General features: G+C 40.7%; 2 protein-coding genes across 11 annotated transcripts in view; one reads left to right on the plus strand and one right to left on the minus strand.

Moving 5' to 3' along the window:
- PIGN (phosphatidylinositol glycan anchor biosynthesis class N) overlaps positions 1 to 5,195 on the minus strand; it is a 149,091-nt gene extending 143,896 nt beyond the window's left edge. For all 6 annotated transcript variants that reach the window (XR_009866831.1, XM_062201765.1, XM_062201763.1 and 3 more), the window contains exon 1: positions 5,041 to 5,195. The gene's annotated coding sequence lies outside the window, so the exon portion shown is untranslated. The remainder of the gene's footprint in view (positions 1 to 5,040) is intronic.
- A 252-nt stretch (positions 5,196 to 5,447) lies between these two features.
- Positions 5,448 to 18,094, plus strand: part of RELCH (RAB11 binding and LisH domain, coiled-coil and HEAT repeat containing) — a 128,916-nt gene continuing 116,269 nt past the window's right edge. For all 5 annotated transcript variants that reach the window (XM_062201766.1, XM_062201767.1, XM_062201768.1 and 2 more), the window contains exon 1: positions 5,448 to 6,194. In XM_062201766.1, the coding sequence (XP_062057750.1) occupies positions 5,672 to 6,194 (523 nt within the window). In that variant the 5' untranslated portion in view covers positions 5,448 to 5,671. The remainder of the gene's footprint in view (positions 6,195 to 18,094) is intronic.

An 18,094-nucleotide genomic window follows, 5' to 3' on the forward strand; every position in this document is an offset into this window, starting at 1 on the left:
TTACTCAAAACATGGTCCTAGGCCATCTTCTCTTCTTACCCTATAGTTTCTATCCTGGCACACTGAATGGTATCCTTGGCTTCAGTCATTACTTACATGTTAAAGTCACAACAAATTATAGCTCCAAATCCTGTATATAACTCCAAACTTGATAAATCCCCTTGGATATTTGAAAGACACTCAAATTGAGTTTGTTTAAAATCTAACTCATAATATCCCCCAAGAGCTTTGTCTGCTACTCCCCTAAATGCATAGTGTTCACAATCCCAAGAGGTGGCACCACCTTCCACTCAACTACATAAGTCTGAGAACTAGAAATCAGTCATCAGTCACTATTCCCTTCTCCCCCTATATATTTAATCCACCAATCATGTCCATTTGCCTTTCTTGGATCTATTCATTTGTCTTATTCTCCAGTGCCACCCCTCTAGTCTAAGATGTGTACTATCTCTCACCTCCACTACTGCAAATGCACTAACACATCTCCCTATAAACCCACTGTGATCCATTTCTTGCCATGTAACTGCAGTATTATGTTTTTCTTTTTTCAAAATGTAAATTTGAACATCTCATCCCTTGGATAACACCCTGCAGTGCTAGTTCCCATCCTAATTAAGATTAAAATCCTTAATATGACTAAAAAGATCTCACACGGATTGGTCTCTGCCTCTTCTAATCTTGCTCACAGCACTCCTGCTTGCTGTATGGTATCTCACCTCGCTGGCCTTTCTCTATTTCTTCAAGTACCCTTGCTCCCCACCGTTGGAAGATTCTCCTAGCTACAATCCCTCTACACAGAGTGAGCTTCCAACCTCTTCTTCCAGCCTCTTACCCACTGACTCTAATATGTCCTTTCGAGTCTCACTTCCTCAGGGATTATGAAGGCTAACTCAGAAACCAAAGCCTTTGGTTTGTAATTAAGAAGCTACATATCTGACTAGTTGGACTAACACTGTCTCTGTCACATCACCCTAATGCCATGACAGCAGGATAGGGCATCTCCAGCATCCATCACAGTCCTAAACGCTTAGGGAAGACTCAAAGGTTTGCTGAATAAATTATTAGAACTGTCATTTCAAAGGTAAATGCAATATACAGTATGGCCACTAGAGGTTGTCTTGTTTATCTTTTTGTTTCTCCAGAATCAGACCAGTTAAGGTTCACATACTTTAGAAACAAACAAAAGCCTACATCTTTTATGCTTAAGTAATTTAATATACAAAAAAATTGCAGTGATTGCAAAATAACAACATTTACATACTACATATTTTATTATTGCCAAGCACATGTATATTAAACAATGCTATTACTTAATGGTTCTCTTTAAAGTTAATCATATTTCATTCATATTTATTTAAAGAAAAAATTTTGCCATGTTTTCATCTGGAAATGTATAACCAACAAAATTTTAAAAGACATATCCATATACCTGTAAAAGCTGTCTGTCTTATAACTGTGGAATGTTTACCACACACACACACACACACACACAAACATTTGATATTACTAAAACTTTGAATCCAAATTTGTATTAAGATTGTTACTTGTGGTTATGTAAATATTATTAAAGCCAGGCTGGCACTGTCGTGTAACAGATAAAGACAGCGCATGGGACGGCAGCAACCCATATGGGCAGCTGGTTTGATTCCTGGATGCTCTACTTCCAATCCAGTTCCCTGCTGATGACTTAGGAAAACCAGAGGAGGATGGCCCAAGTGCTTGGGCCCCTGCCACCCTTGTGAGAGAGCTGAAAGATACTCCAGCTTCCTGGTTTCAGCCTGGCCCAGACCTGGCCTTTGTGGTCATCTGGGAAATGAACCAGTGGATGGGAGATTGATCTCTCTCTCTTTCTCTGTCTTTCCCACTCTTGCTTTAACTCTTTCAAATAAATAAATAAAATTTTTTTAAAAAAATTGAAAGTAAAAATTATTAAAGCCAAAAATGATTTCATAAACACTATAATGCTGAAATGTTTGGGGGGGGGAACATTTTATAGTTTCATTTCTAAGGTACAAACTTCAATGACTATCATTATTCAGATGACACATTAGCTGTAACAGCCTAGATTAATGCAAATCTTCCTAGGTTAGAAAGGAAATTTCCCCAACACTATCAATAATAAATTAAGATAAGTAGAGATCAGCAATTACTATTCTAGTGTGTGTGCTACGTCTTATACATTTTTAATTGATAACCAAACCTCTATGTGCTGTGAAGAGTGGGGGAAAGCACCTGCTGGGAAGACTGGCCAGCTGATTTCTTATGGGCTTACAAGGTCACATAACAAGTTCACAGTTACAGAACAGTAAATAGAAGGAGAAAACTACAGATTTATATTTAGATCTGTCATCTAAAAATTTGTATGTCTAACTTTTATAAGTCTCTAAGAAAAAATTTTAAATTTATTTTCAACTTGCATACTCAGTTCGAAAATTATAGATATTCCCTCCTTCAGACCTACCCACTTAATTGCTTTTCCAGACTTTAGCTATGGCAACAGTTGATATTTATGTTTAAGAACCTGTCAAGTATTCTCAATATATACTAACATTTCATTAATTATGAATCGCCCATAGGGCTTGGCATTGTGGCATAACAGGTTAAGCCACCACCTGCGATCCTGGCATCCCATATGGACACAAAGTCCTTGCTACTCCACTTCAGCGCCCTGCTAATGGCCTGGGAAAGCAGCAGCAAATGACCCCCACACCCACGTGGCAGACCCAGATGGAGGTCTAGGCTCCTGGCTTTGGCCTGGCCCAGCCCTGGCCACTGTTCCACTGGGGGACTGAACCAGTGGATAGAAGATCTCTCTCTGTCTCTCCCTCTCTCTCTAACTCTGCCTTTCAAACAAATAAATCTTTTTAAAAAAATTGCCCACAGCAACATTTACTGCATACCACATATCAGGCATCATGACCAAAATACTCATAATTCTGAGTACTTTCATTACCCTCTTCGACAAATGTGTGCTAGTGAGGATGGGAGCAATCAGTTAGTTTTTCAAGGTCTCATACAACAAATAATTGACAGAGTTGGGATATGAATTGAGGTTCTTCCTGATAAGTACAATCCGCTTCAGGAATCCTAAGGGCAGGAGATTTCTAAGATTCACCATTATGGGGCCGGCGCTGTGGCTCAATAGGCTAATCCTCCGCCTGCGGCGCCGGCACACCAGGTTCTAGTCCCGGTCGGGGCACCGGATTCTGTCCCAGTTGCCCCTCTTCCAGGCTAGCTCTCTGCTGTGGCCCAGGAGTGCAGTGGAGGACGGCCCAAGTGCCTGGGCCCTGCACCCCATGGGAGACCAGGAGAAGCACCTGGCTCCTGCCTTCGGATCAGCACGGTGCGCCGGCCGCAGAGCTCTGGCCGCGGCGGCCATTGGAGGGTGAACCAACAGCAAAGGAAGACCTTTCTCTCTGTCTCTCTCTTTCACTGTCCACTCTGCCTGTCAAAAATAAATAAATAAATAAATAAATTCACCATTATGGAGACAGAAATATTTTATATAAACAATCCTGTTTTAATCCTGCCATTACCATTCCATTCACTAATCAATCCTCTGTTCCAGAAATTGGCTTCATTTTTAATCTCCCCAGCAAACTCAATTAAAATAAGGCTTGGTAATTCCTTTTGTTAAGAAATACGTAACAGGATATAGTATTGGCCATTTTGATACTATTTCCCTAATTTCATTTTCTCTTTTTGAAGTCTTTCTTCAATGATAGCACGGAAAAATATTTGGCATAAGAACATCAGAAGCTAATATTTCATAAAAATACTTTTAAACTCTTGCTACTAATACTATTTTTAAAGAACTTATAGCAAGAAATAAAACCCCCAAAACCTCATTCAAATAAAATTTAGTTTACTGAGTCCGAGTAAACTGAAATTGAAGGCTACACTTACCCTACTGGCATACTTTTACATGTAAACCAATAACCTGACCTAAGGTTATATAAGAATGCTCTATTTTAATCCCTTCACAGAGCTTAAGGAGATAACTTACTGCTTCAATTTAATGAGTCATCATTATTGCTGTCTATTTATTTTTGATTAATAGTAGCTGCACAGTAAGAAATTTAAAATTTGCAATGGTGGCAATTCATATGTGAAGAAAACAGAAGAGAGCAGAAATAACAGTTTAGGGGCTGTTTTGTGGTAAAGCCGCGGCTTGGGTGGAGACTCAACCACTTCACTTCTAATCTAGCTCCTGCTAACAGCCTGGGACTAGCAGCAGAAGGTGGCCCAAGTGCTTTGGCCTCTGCCACCCACATGGAAGACCAGATGAAGCTCCTGGCTCCTGCCGGGTCCAGCCATGGCCATTGCAGCCATCTAAGGAGTGAACCACCAGATGGAAGCTCTCTCTCTCTCAGTAACTCTAACTTCTAATAAATAAATAAATCTTTACCCAAAAAAAAGGTAAACTCTGCCCTTCCAAATTTATTTTATGTGCTAATGCTTGATAAAGGAAATCAAAACTCCTTAAAGCATCCAACTTTTAAAAGCCATGTCCCAAAATCAAAACCTTGGTTCTCGCTTAAATGACCGAATGAGAAAGACTGCAGGGCATAAAGGAGAGAGAATGGCTTTGGACGTTCACAAATGATGTCAGTTCCTTCGAAATTTCATTAGAGGGGTTGACTTGACTTGGTCATTGACCTCCACAGGCTCAAGTCTGCTTCTCTCCCTAAGGTGGGGCAGCATTTGGTATTTTGGAAGAGCTGCTGTTGGGCCAATTCTTATGAAGTGCTTATTGAGCACCTGCCGGTTGTCCAGGTCGACGGTGTTCCCAGATCCAGGCACATTCAAGCCTCAGCAATCCTTACCCGACGTGGCCTCCGCACCACCCACCCATCCCATACAGGACCAAGTCCGGGCCCCGAGGGCGCTGTCGCCAGGCCTCCCAGGCAAAGCCAAATTCCGAGTCCTGCCCCGAGCACTCGCTACCTGTGCCGAGAAAATGCCAACGGGCAGCGAGCAGCGAGGCGCGAGGCCAGTTTCCACGCCGCCGCACCTCATCGCACCGGCCCTGGACTTTACCTGGAGCCTTTCCGGTACAGCCCAGAGCTCAGGAACGAGGCCTCCTCAGCGCCAGGGCAGCACCCAGCGCATTAAACCTCTCAGGCAAGGCTTTCTGCCCCGTGATACGACAGAACAGACGCTCTCCGTCACCCACCACGGCATTTGTGCTTTAACCATGGAACGCCCCCTACTACCGGGCCGTAGCTGCTCTCGCGATCATTCTCGGGCCAGGCCCCGCCCCCAGAAACTCCAGCCAATCCCGGAGTAGTTAGGGGCGGGGTTTTCCTTTTGAGCGAGGAGCGCGTCTTTCAATCTTTGCTCTCTGGCGCTGAGAAGGGGCGGGGCAGAGGCATGCTGGGGCGGGGCCAAGGCAGGGAGAGAGGCTGGGCACGCGCCAGGTCTCGCGATACTGGAGACCAGGAAGACGCCTGCAGAGCCCGGCTGCGGGTGCAGCGGCGGCTCAGGCAGCTGGTAGTGCTGCATCCGGACCTCCTGCCTGCGAGCCTGAGCCGGATCTCCAAGTGTGGAGGCGGGACGTAGTCAGGCCAGGGCTGTGGAGGTGCGCGGTGCCCGCTGAGGCGAAGAGTGGATTCAGGCTGCGGCCTGTCAGAGTCAGTCAGGGAGGCGCCCACAATCCTGACAGGATAAAATGGCGGCGATGGCGCCTGGAGGTAGTGGTAGTGGTGGCGGCGGCGTGAATCCATTCCTCAGCGATTCAGACGAGGACGACGAAGAGGTAGCGGCCACCGAGGAGCGGCGGGCAGGACTTCGGCTAGGAGCCGGGGGTGGCCTGGATCCTGGCTCTGCGGGCTCGCTATCGCCACAAGATCCCGTGGCCTTAGGGAGCAGTGTAAGGCCAGGGCTCCCTGGGGAGGCGGCGGCGGCGGCCCTGGGGGGCTCCGGGGAGACCCCAGCGCGATTGTCAATTGACGCGATCGCCGCTCAGCTGTTGCGCGATCAATACTTGCTGACCGCCCTGGAGCTGCACACGGAGCTGTTAGAGAGCGGCCGCGAGCTGCCTCGGCTGCGCGACTACTTCTCCAACCCAGGCAACTTCGAGAGGCAGAGTGGGACCCCGCCAGGGATGGGGGCGCCGGGTATCCCTGGAGCAGCCGGCGTTGGAAGCGCTGGAGGTCGGGAACCTAGTACCACGTCGGGCGGGGGACAGCTCAGTAAGTGGACGCAACCTGTCACACTCTGGCAGGATTTAAGGAGTTACTGTGGGGAGAGGGGTGCTTCTGGGCTGGTGTTGTGGGGGTGGTCTTTTGGGGCGGTAGCCAGAGGATCGGCAGTGATTGTTTTTCTGCCTGCCTCCAGTCCTTGGCTGGTGTTGCACTTGCGCCTGGCCCCCTTATCGGTGTCGTTATCTATAAACACATCCAGAGTTCCTTGTCTGCTGGCTGTTACGGGTCTCCAGAAGTCTCCCTCGTAAACTGGCTGATTGCTTCAAGCATTTTTGTTTTTCTACAGTCACTACCAGGAAATTGTATCCCTTCAATTGCCCGCAGTAATTCTTTGCTCCCAAGTCAAGAGAGAAACGAATAGGAAATGTTACTGCGCTCTCTCTCTCTCTCTCTCTCTCTCTCTGCAAAGTCAAATGCACTTAAAACCCTTTGTCTTTGGGATGACTTTCTCACTCAAGAACTGGTCTTTGTTGTTTTGTTTTTTGCTGCATAACATTTGTTCTGTTTAAATAAAGTCGGTGTAATTCAGTTGCAATGCCTTGATTTCAGTAGTGTTCAAAATGACAGGAAATCGAAGGAGCAGGACAGACAGGTTCTGCCTGCAGTCATCTTGCCACCACCTTGCAGGACTTTTTCTCGCAGAAGATAGTAATCTACTTGTTACCTTCATATAATCATTTTCTTTTTTAGCAGAATAGAGTAATTGTCTACCCCATTCATATATTTATAAGTGTTTCTTAGGGTTTAAAAAGCTATATCATGTCAAGGATGTACTATAGGATTTCCGGTGTCCGCTTTGGATAGGCATCTTCGGTTTTCACTTGCTGATGGCTTGAGATGTTTTAGTGTGTTGTAAGAGACCAACTGGATTTACTTAACAAATGTTAGTTTTAAAACTGCAGTCTCATTGATTATTTTTGTCTCTACTATTGAATGATGCCAGAGAAATTGCCAGATGTAGATGCAGTGGAAGTGCAAATGCTGCATCAAGATAAATCCTTTGCACATTCCCTCTTGGAAGTAGTATTTTCTCATCATATATAATTTATTCAGTACGTAGGATAATCTTCTTCTTCAGGAAAAGATTTGCTCATTGCTCACATTAAGAACCATATAATGTGACAAAGAACAGTGTAACAAAATTGTTATGTAAGTTTTTTTAAAAAGATTTCTAAATTATCTAATGATTTTCCCTTACAAGCTCTTAGTGCTTCATCAGGGCCCATCTCAAATGTCACCTTGTAAATCCTGTCAGTTGCTTGGTTCTTCTATTGTATTTCTTTGAAACCGCCATCATAACCATTAGTTCGTTTGTGTTTGATTTGTTGACAATTATTTGTCTCCATAGTTCTTGAGTAACTGTATTCCTCACATTTTGCTCAGCTCTAGCCTGCCATTGAACAAACTGAATGAATTATGCTCCTATCTGCTGTGTTTTTTTGTTTTTTGTTTTTTTTTTTAAGATTTATTTATTTTTTTGAAAGTCAGAGTTACACAGAGAGAGGAGAGGTCTTCCATCCACTGGTTCACTCCCCATTGTCCGCAATAGCCAGAACTGCACTGATCCCAAGCCAGGAGCCAGGAGCTTCTTCTGTTCTCCCAGCCAGTGCAGGGGCTCAAGGACTTTGGCCATTTTCCACTGCTTTCCCAGGCCATAGCAGAGAGGTGGATTGGAAGAGGAGCAGCCGGAACTAGAACTGGTGCCTATATGGGATGCCAGCTCTTCAGGCCAGAGCATTAACCCGCTGAGCCACAGCACTGGCCCCTATGTTTTTTGTTTTATAAAATTTATTTATTTATTTGAAAGTCAGAATTACAGAGAGAGGGAGAGACAGAAAGACAGATCTTCCATCCGCTGGTTCACCCCCTAGATGACCACAACAGCCAGGGCTGGGCCAGGCTGAAGCCAGGAGCCACAAGCTTCTTCTGAGTCTCCCACATGGGTGCAGGGGCCCAGGCACTTAGGCCATCTTTCACTACTTTTCCAGGCCATAGCAAATAGCTGAATTGGAAATGGAACAGCTGGGATTTGAACATGTGCCCATATGAGATGCCGGCACTGCAGACGGCAGCTTTACCTACTTTGCCACAATGCCAGGCCTGCAACTGTGCTTTCCTAGTATCTTCTTATTTGGACCTGTTTTAGGTACTGGAGATACAGAGATATAAAAATATGGAAATTACATTTTTAATTTAAAGCCAATAGGAAAAAGACAAAAATTACCCATAATCCTACCAGTGACACTTTCTATCTTTTCTATACACACATACATATATATATATATGAATTTATTTTTATTTTATTAGAAAGGCAGAGAGTCAGACAGTGACAGATAAACAGACAGCAATCTTCTATCTTCTGGTTCAGTCTCCAAATGTCCTCTATAGCTAGGACTGGACTAGGCCTAAGCCAGAAGCACAGCATTCAATCCCTGTCTCCCAAGTGGGAGGCAGGACCTAAGTACTTAAGCTATCACCTGCTACCTCCTAAGGTGCACATCAGCCAGAAGCTGGGATTGGAAATGAGCAGAACTCAAACCCAGGCTCTCTGTGAAGGTATGCGGGTGTCCCAAGTGGTGATTTCACCACTATGCCAAATGCCCAACCCCTCTACATATGTTTAAAAAAAAGAAAAATTTGATTAAAATGTTTAACATAGTTTTTATGTTCTTTGATAGGTGCTTTTTTTTTTTCACCATCAACTGTGAAGTAAAATTTGTATACAATAAAATATACCCATTTTAAGAGTACAACTTGATTGTTTTGACAAATGAATTAGTTGCTACTACAATTAAACTCTGAAATGTTTTTATTATTCCCATAGTTTCTTTATTCTTTACTCTTCATAGCCCTACTCTCACTACTAGACCACTAATGATCACTATAGAACAGGATTTCTCAACCTGGACTTGGGTATATGCACATTTGGGACCTGATAATTCTTTGTTGTGGTGCTGTCCTGTGGGTTATGGAATTGTTGTAGGCCTAGGTATCTTAATCTTTATTCCAGGTTCTTGCCCTCACAGAGATAAGAATAAAGCAGGGGTATACATACAGTGCACAAGTGAGGGCAGGATTTATTTAAAAGAAAGAATGAGCATACATTCAACTTATGAATGTGAGCCACACACACAGAGATAGCTGTCACCAAGTAGACCAGAGAGTTGCCTGGAAAAAGAGATGGGGGGAGGAAGAGGCTCTAGAAGGATCCTCAAAGAGGGTCAAAAGTGAAAAGGTATTCCTCACACATTATCAGTATCTTTTATGAGGTAAGGGAAGGCCCTCTAAGATTTTTCATGGCACCTCTTCATGGAGTTTAACTTCTGTGTGGCAATTGTGGCATCTCCTTCCTCCTGGTCCTGGATGAGACACAGGTGCATCCTGGGAAGGTGGATATAGTAAACCCACAGGTGAGGGGATAAAGCTACAATGCAGTTAGTTCCAGCACACCTATTCCTACCTAATCTTCCTACCTAGTTTCCCCATATTAGAATTTAACAGCATCCCTGGCCTCTACCCACTAGATAACAGTAGCAGTTGCCTCTACCCCATCCCACCTTCATTGTGACAACCAAAAATGTCTCCAGCATTGCCCCCAGTAAGAGGAGAGCCAAATTTCCCTAGAAACTACTTCTCTAGATAATCTCTTCTTCTGAAATGTCATATAAATGGAATCATGGAGCATATTTTATGAGTGTGTATTTGGCTTCTTTGTTCAGCAAGTTTTTGAAATTCATCCATGTTTTTCTATGTATTAGTACTGTCATTTGTATGTATTAGTACTGTCCAAGGAGAGGTGGTCCATGGATACCAAAATGCTCATTGCTCAAATCCCTTAATAAAATGGCAAAAGTGTTTGCACAGAACCTAAGCACACTCTCCTGTATACTTTAAATCACCTCTAGATTGCTTACAACACCCAACACAGTGTAAATGCTCTGCAAATAATTTTTATACAGTATTGCTTAAGGAATGATGTCAAGAAAAAGTCTTGGCAGATTTGTTCAGTAGAGACAAAAAAATTTTTTCCCAAATATTTTAGGTCCACACATATGGGACCCACAGATGCAGAAGGCTGACTGTAGTTCATTCCTTTTTGGTTTTATCCCTCTGTCTTTTAACAAATGTTCTAAGGAAATCTGAGTGTTTGGCAAATTGTTGTACCATCATTGCAGTGTTCCTACTAGTTCTACTTGATGAACTAATTAGATCTTTTATAGTTAGTATTACTTGCTGCAATGCACACAGGATGTATGTATTTGCCCCTCCATGTATTTTTGCCAGTTAAGCCAGAATAACTTCCATTCAGTAATTGTGTTGTTTTCCAATTTGACTGCAAGATAAAAATCAATAACACTGATTAGCACTGAGCAGATTTACAGTGAATAACACTGATTCCACTTGTAAGGTTAGGTCTCTAATCAGAACTAGACAGTAATTTCTTAGAATGAGGCCCAGTTCTTTGCACAGTAAAGCTAGTAGGCAATCAAAGGGGGAGAGTGATTACCTTATACCTTTTGGTGATGAATTTCTTTTATTTATATTTACTATGTATTCAAATTTTTATAAGGCAGCTACTCAGGGAGCATTTATAACTTTATATAATAATTTCACTTGTGAGCTCAGAGACTTCTTCAGTCATATTCTGTTAGGTCTTCTCTCATGATCCTGTCTATCTTTCCTCAGAATTCTTTGTGGATACGTATGTCAACTATGCTCAGTGTTCCTTTTCTAGTATCATCAAAGCTAAGATAACCATGATTGCTTTTTTCTTAGTTCCAATCTCTTCTGCTTTACAAAGTACTTCCCTTCTGTGAGGCTGAGATTTAGTTAAATGCTTCTTCTGTTTTCTGAAACAAAAATATCAACAATATTTTCAAGGTTTATTAGGTTCACTAATAGCAGAATGAGATTCTCCACTATTGGCTAGAGCATACATATTCCCAAATATATCTGTTGTAAAACTGTCATTTTTCTGCCTCTGCCTTTGCAATCATTTCAGCATTATTTTTAATTTCTGTACAAATTTAGTCAGATGTTTTCCTTGAATTACTTCAATTACTTGAATATAGTTGGTATTCAATATTTTTACATTGATATATTCATTAAACAGTGTGACCAGTTAAGGATTATAAGGTTCTAAAGTTTAGTACTTATCCCTGAACTTACATTCTTGATGGAGAGGCTAGACTAACATGTTTGTAATGAAGATAATGCTTAAAGAGTATAAATATTCTGATATGAAGAAAATCATTGTTGATTTTGAAAATCAAAAGTTGCTTATGGAAAAAGTAAAATTTAAATTTAACCCTTAAGGATGGGTGAAATTTTAGATAAATAGTAACTTTATTGTTTGGTTATATTTAGATTAAGAGGAGAAAGAAGCAGGGGAAAGGAGATTATATTTTTATTCTATATTTTTCCTTGTTTAAAACATATGGAAACACGAATCTCCTTATTTAACCATTATCTGGCTCACCACATAATGAGGTTATTCCATTTGGTTACTTACAAAAATGCAGGATGACATTGCAAGCTCTTGCGGTACTTTAAAAGGAAACAAGATAACAATATTAAGCTGTTAAAGCTGACCTTATTTCTGTCACAAATTAGAATTGCATTTTCTAGTTTTCAGACAAAGTTAGAGTGATCTCCAGAATGTATGTTTGTTAAAAATGTTAATTGTTTGGTATTTTTAGGTCAAAAACTAAGTTTGGGTTATTTGTTTTTATATAACTTTTAAATGTGCCACCTCTGTCCCTCATTGTGGTTTTATGATCAACCGGAAAAGAACATTTACTTCAATCTAAAAATGCAAACTATATATTTCTGATTACAAATGTTATTTGAGAAATACCTTAAATATTGGCCGGCGCCGCGGCTCACTTGGCTAATCCTCTGCCTGCGGCGCTGGCACTCTGGGTTCTAGTCCCGGTTGGGGCACTGGATTCTGTCCCAGTTGCTCCTCTTCCAGTCCAGCTCTCTGCTATGGCCCGGGAGGGCAGTGGAGGATGGCCCAAGTGCTTGGGCCCTGCACCCCATGGGAGACCAGGATAAGCACCTGGCTCCTGGCTTCGGATCGGTGCAGCGCGCTGGCCGTAGCAGCCATTTGGAGGGGGTGAACCAATGGCAAAGGAAGACCTTTCTCTCTGTCTCTGTCTCTGTCTCTCTCTCTCTCTCTCTCTAACTCTGCCTGTCAAAAAAAAAAAAAAAAGAAATATCTTAAATATTAACAGCCTATATTTTTCACACCTGTTGTTTTTTTTTTTCAGTTGTTGTTTTTAATGACTACTGTCTATAAATACAATGGCATTTGATAGTAAGAGGTGGTTTTAAAATTATTTCCATTGAAACATTCTTGTTGATATTTGGGTAAACAGTGTTTTGCTATTTGACCATATTTTTAATTTTCTGCCTCTGTAATTGACTGGGTTGTGGGAGGGTGTGGGTTTAGCTTGAGGTTTGTCTACTTTTAACTCTCTTACCGTTTGAATATTTGTTTCTACATTGCAAATAAATTTTAAGGTGCTTGCCTCTACATTTCTCTAGAGCAAGGGACACTGATGGCTCTCCAACTTCACATATACATATCATTTCTACAAACTAAGGAAATTACTCAGAAAAATCTTAACAATTTGAATATAATTGATTGATATTCCTTGAGAGTAGATTTCTCAGATTTCTGAAAAATGAGTACCCAATATAATTGAAGGTAGCAATGGTATTTACTAAGATTTAGCAAAAGATAACTCTAGACTTCAGTGGGATCAGGATAAATGCCTTAAAGCTGATCTGTTTAGATTTTAGATTATAGCACATGTCAGATATCTCATGTTGGTGAGAACAAAATAGAGAAATAAGATCAGAGTATCTGGAAAGATGTATAATTAAAAAAACAACAATAGGTTTGTGCCAGTCTATACCAGCTATAATTTTTAACTTAGCCTACTGTTTGAAAGCTTCACAGGTAATATCAATGTCTGATCTTCAGTTCTGTCTCTGCCAATTACAGGTTCTGTCATCTTGGATAAATCACTTGGCCTCTTTGAATCTTCTAATTCTGTTTAATGAGGAAGTAATCATTTCTGTCCACTCCTAGTCAGAAGGCTTTGATGACATTTACATGAGAATATGTGTGTTAAAGGATTTCAGAAATTCATTTTATAATGATTTTTTTTGGTGCAACAAAATGAGATGCACTGCAGGAAGACTAGAACAGATTTGCTGATGATTAAAGATTGAGAAAGATGGGTGGTGTCCAATAGTACTGATTCGTAGGGTTAAATTGTACTGATGGATATATGATGTTATAATTAAAGTAATAGTTCCATTGCATTTTTTGCATACTACTTAAACCATAATCTAACTGAAGTAGAGTAAAAACAGATATTAGGAACTTCTGTGCTTGAAATTCACATGAAGAATTTGATAGCATTTCTATTTGGATAGCCACCATAAATAAGACCAAAGTCTACTGTTTTGTTTTGTTTTGTTTTTTTGACAGGCAGAGTGGACAGTGAGAGAGAGAGACAGAGAGAAAGGTCTTCCTTTGCCGTTGGTTCACCCCCCAATGGCCACCATGGCCGGCACCCTGCGACTGGCGCACCGTGCTAATCCGAAGCCAGGAGCCAGGTGTTTCTCCTGGTCTCCCATGTGGGTGCAGGGACCAAGCACTTGGGCCATCCTCCACTGCACTCCCAAGCCACAGCAGAGAGCTGGACTGGAAGAGGGGCAGCCGGGACAGAATATGGCGCCCCGACCAGGACTAGAACCCCGGGGTGCCGGCACCACAGGCAGAGGATTAGCCTATTTAGCCGCGGCCGGCCAGTCTACTGGTTTTAAAGAAAAAGAAAAAAAAAAGCATAAAGGAAAAAAATGTACAGAGCTGAGGCTTTGGAATCAGATTCCTTGGCTTGGATCCTGTTTCTGCCACTTTTTTACCCTGTGACTTTTAACAAGTTACTTCATCTCCTAGCGCTTCAGTTTCCTCATCTATAAAATGAGGATCATAGGACCTACCTTACAGGGTTGCTATGAGTGTCAGAGATAATGATTATTAAGTCACTGGCAATAGATCTGTGTTAAGTATAGAATAAGTTATTCAAAGGCAAATATTTTTTTGAGTTTGTGATAGCTCATTAAAAACTGCCATCATTAATGCATTGTATTTTATGTCTGTGAAGGTATTTATTTACATTTTAGTAATTAATTGCATTCATATAAATTATGTTTTAAATATAATTTATTTTTATTGGTTCTTAGGCAATAGTTGCTCAATTTTCTAACTAACTGATGGTTAGAAAAGGAAATTTGTTTTTATTTGGAACATATTAATATTTTAAATAATATATGCTGGCATTTATACAGCAGATATTTAAAAAGCAAAGAAGCAAAAGTAGACAAATTGAGCTGAGAAACAGAATAATAACTTGAAACAAACTCAGTGAGTCCTTGGTATAGGATACAGAGAATCAAATTGGTGAAAGAAGGGTAGACTAGTCAATAAATGGTTATTCTCCTATTAGAGGAAAATTACTTTTTGTCTTCCACCATGAGTACACCTACCCCCAAAGTCACCACATGAATTAAAACCCAAATGTAGGAAATGGAATTGAAAATCTCTAGTTACAATTTTATTACTGCTTTAGTGATTAAGTTGACATTTGTATATTGTGCCATTCAGTCCATCACAATAGTAAGAGTTCTAATTTTTGTCTCCTAGAAAGTTAAATAATAAGATGCTTGTATCAGAAAGATAGCCTATGTTGCTCGGTGATTTAATTTACAGTCTCACTGGAGAGTCCCTAACAGATTTGTTTCTATAAGGAGTATTTTCTACGGAGGGTAGTTTTGATTAAAGTATGTTTAACACAGAGGTTGGAAGGCAACATTTGTACTCATGCAGTGTTGATGAGATTCTCTATTGAGGATAATTTGTAATATCTATCACATTCTAGAAATATGCATCTTTTTTGCCTCCCACTCCATTTTTAGGATTTTTATAGACATTTGCATGAAAACAAGTGATCTCAAGTTTTTGAATAACCATTAGAAGCAAAGATAATAAAGACTAAACTTAAATGTCCATCAATAGGAGATTGGTTAATTAGAACAAATTTACATGTGCCTCACATATATCAAAGGATACGTACAGAAGAATCTAAACAATGATTATTTTTACAGAGAAGGATTGCTGGTTGGCAGATAGGAGTGGACACCTTTCTTTTTCTTTGTATGCCTTATTTTTTTATTTTACCTCATATAGTTTCTTAGGTGGCAAGACCAGAATTCTTACATATATGACTTCAATGTCTGTACTCTTTATGTTATGCAACAACTACTGCTTTTTTGTCTGCCTCAAAACACAGCTCAGCAAAAGCTTTCAGATTATTTGTTTATGATTAGAGAAGGAATCTTAATAACTCATTCAGAATATGTCCTATCAACTGAGAATAGCGAGTCTTAACACAGATGGTAGATCAGGTAATGCAAAATTCATCATGTAAAAAAATAGAGTGACAAGCTATAGCACCTCACTAAGATAGAGGTGAATTATCTGTTTAAAATATATTTTCCTAAAGGTGGTACACTATGCAACATTAAACTTAATCAGCACCAGGGCATTCACATCATGTATGTGATTATAGGATAACTAGGCCATACACAGGATCAGATATGCCTCAACTGAGAGCTAAATATCATCATCAGCTGCTCTGAATGAAATCATCTAAGAAGGCCAAGCTAACTTGTACAGCTTGAACATTGCTTGTCCAAAATGCCCAGGACCAGAAGTGATTTAGATTTCAGAGTTTTTTCTGATTTTGGAATGTTTTCATAGAGTTTACCAGTTGAACATCACTAATTGAAACACCTGAAGTGCCCTGAAAGCCAAAACTTTTCAAGCACCATGCTGTCTTTTTTCAGTCTTGAAGCTTTGCTGCACGGTTACATATATCTAAGTTTCTGGCCTAGTCACGGAGCGTGACTAAGACTCAAGAAGTAGAACACAGTCGCAACCAGGGTGGAACCGTCTTCAGCATTTCTCACCTCTTAAAAACCTCAGCATTCAGAAATGATGTTCATTGTTTTTGAAACCAGTTGTTCCTGTTGTAGGTGGATAAGGTGGCTGGAAGTCCTCAAGCTTTCAACGTTATTTCCAGCCATCTCTCAATTATGTGCCTGTGTGCCTCTTTACCTTTATATCTCTACCTCACATCTAGACCATCCATCAGCTTTTTAGCCTTATTTTATGGCTTTAATCTCTTCCTCTATCCATACCCTTATTTGATTTTAAAAGCGATTCATTAATTTCATTTCAGCTAAAACTTTAAAAAATCAGTTCTGTCTGTCCAAAGCAACTTTTTTCAATCCTTTTAAAAATTATGATACAATCTTGCCTATAGTATATGATAAAAATAACTAAGATATTTTATTATGGGTATATCTAATAAAATTTTCCCCATAATTTTACTCCTCGCTGCCTTTTAATCTTTATTTTCTATATGTAAAACCTTTATTCACATTGTTTCTTCATGTCCCTTAAATAGGGACATTCTTATTTTTATTTCCTGAACTGGTGACTGGCACTTGGTATCTTTGTACATTTTGGTTTTCCTTTTCTTGGAATACTTGTCCTATGTTCCTCCTGTTCTTTTTTTCATATACTGTGCAACCTTAAAGACATTCCTGTTCATGTTCCTTCCTTTTCTTGAAGCTTCTGCAGCCCATGGTTATCTCCAAGGACCTAAATTCTCTGAACATGTATTTTTTGTGTGTGTGTTGTCCACTTATGGAAATTAATTATGTGTGTTGTAAATTTACATTTGTTTCTAATTAACTCTAACAAAATTACTGAAATTTTTGTGTGTTAATATTTTAGCTGACTAGATTTTTAATTTTTAAGATTTTACTGTGATACTCATACATCTTATGTGCTTGTATCCTTTTTCACACATAGGACAAATAAGATAGGCAATTTACAATTATTTTTTAAGATTTATTTATTTGAAAGAGTTATGGCCGGCGCCGTGGCTTAACAGGCTAATCCTCCGCCTTGCAGCGCCGGCACACCGGGTTCTAGTCCCGGTTGGGGCGCCGGATTCTATCCCTGTTGCCCCTCTTCCAAGCCAGCTCACTGCTATGGCAGTGGAGGATGGCCCAAGTCCTTGGGCCCTGCACGCGCATGGGAGACCAGGAGAAGCATCTGGCTCCTGGCTTCGGATCAGCAAGATGCGCCGGCCGCAGCGGCCATTGGAGGGTGAACCAATGGCAAAAAGGAAGACCTTTCTCTCTGTCTCTCTCTCTCACTATCCACTCTGCCTGTTAAAAAAAAAAAAAAAAAAAGAAAGAAAGAAAAAGAAATAGTTACACAGAGAGAGAGAGAGAGAGAGAGAGAGGTCTTCCATCCGCTAGTTCACTCTCCAAGTGGCTGCAATGGCCAGAGCTGTGCCCATCCAAAGCCAGGAGCCTGGAGCTTCTTCTTGGTCTCCCACATGGGTGCAGGGGCCCAAGGATTTGGGCCATCTTCCACTGCTTTCCCAGGCCATAGCAGAGAGCTGGATTGGAAGTGGGGCAGCCGGGTCTCCAATGATCGCCCATATGGGATGCCAGGACTACAGGTGGCGGCCCTACCCACTACACCACATTGCCCCTGTAAATGTTTATTTAGTATGATTATTGGAATTACACTGTGTTTTGTATGCATATCACCAGTACTTGATATTGTGCTTGACATAACATATTTCAGTATATGCTTAATTTATGTTATAAAAATGGTGTTCAGGCAGTAGTATCCTATGAATTTATAGTAATGTCCTATAAATTTTAAAGTTCAGAATATTTCCTTTTCAAAAGTAGCCTTTTTCTCTACAGTCTATTTTCTCAACTCT

This window comes from Lepus europaeus, chromosome 9 (assembly GCF_033115175.1).
Source record: "Lepus europaeus isolate LE1 chromosome 9, mLepTim1.pri, whole genome shotgun sequence".
Taxonomy (NCBI): Eukaryota; Metazoa; Chordata; class Mammalia; order Lagomorpha; family Leporidae; genus Lepus; species Lepus europaeus.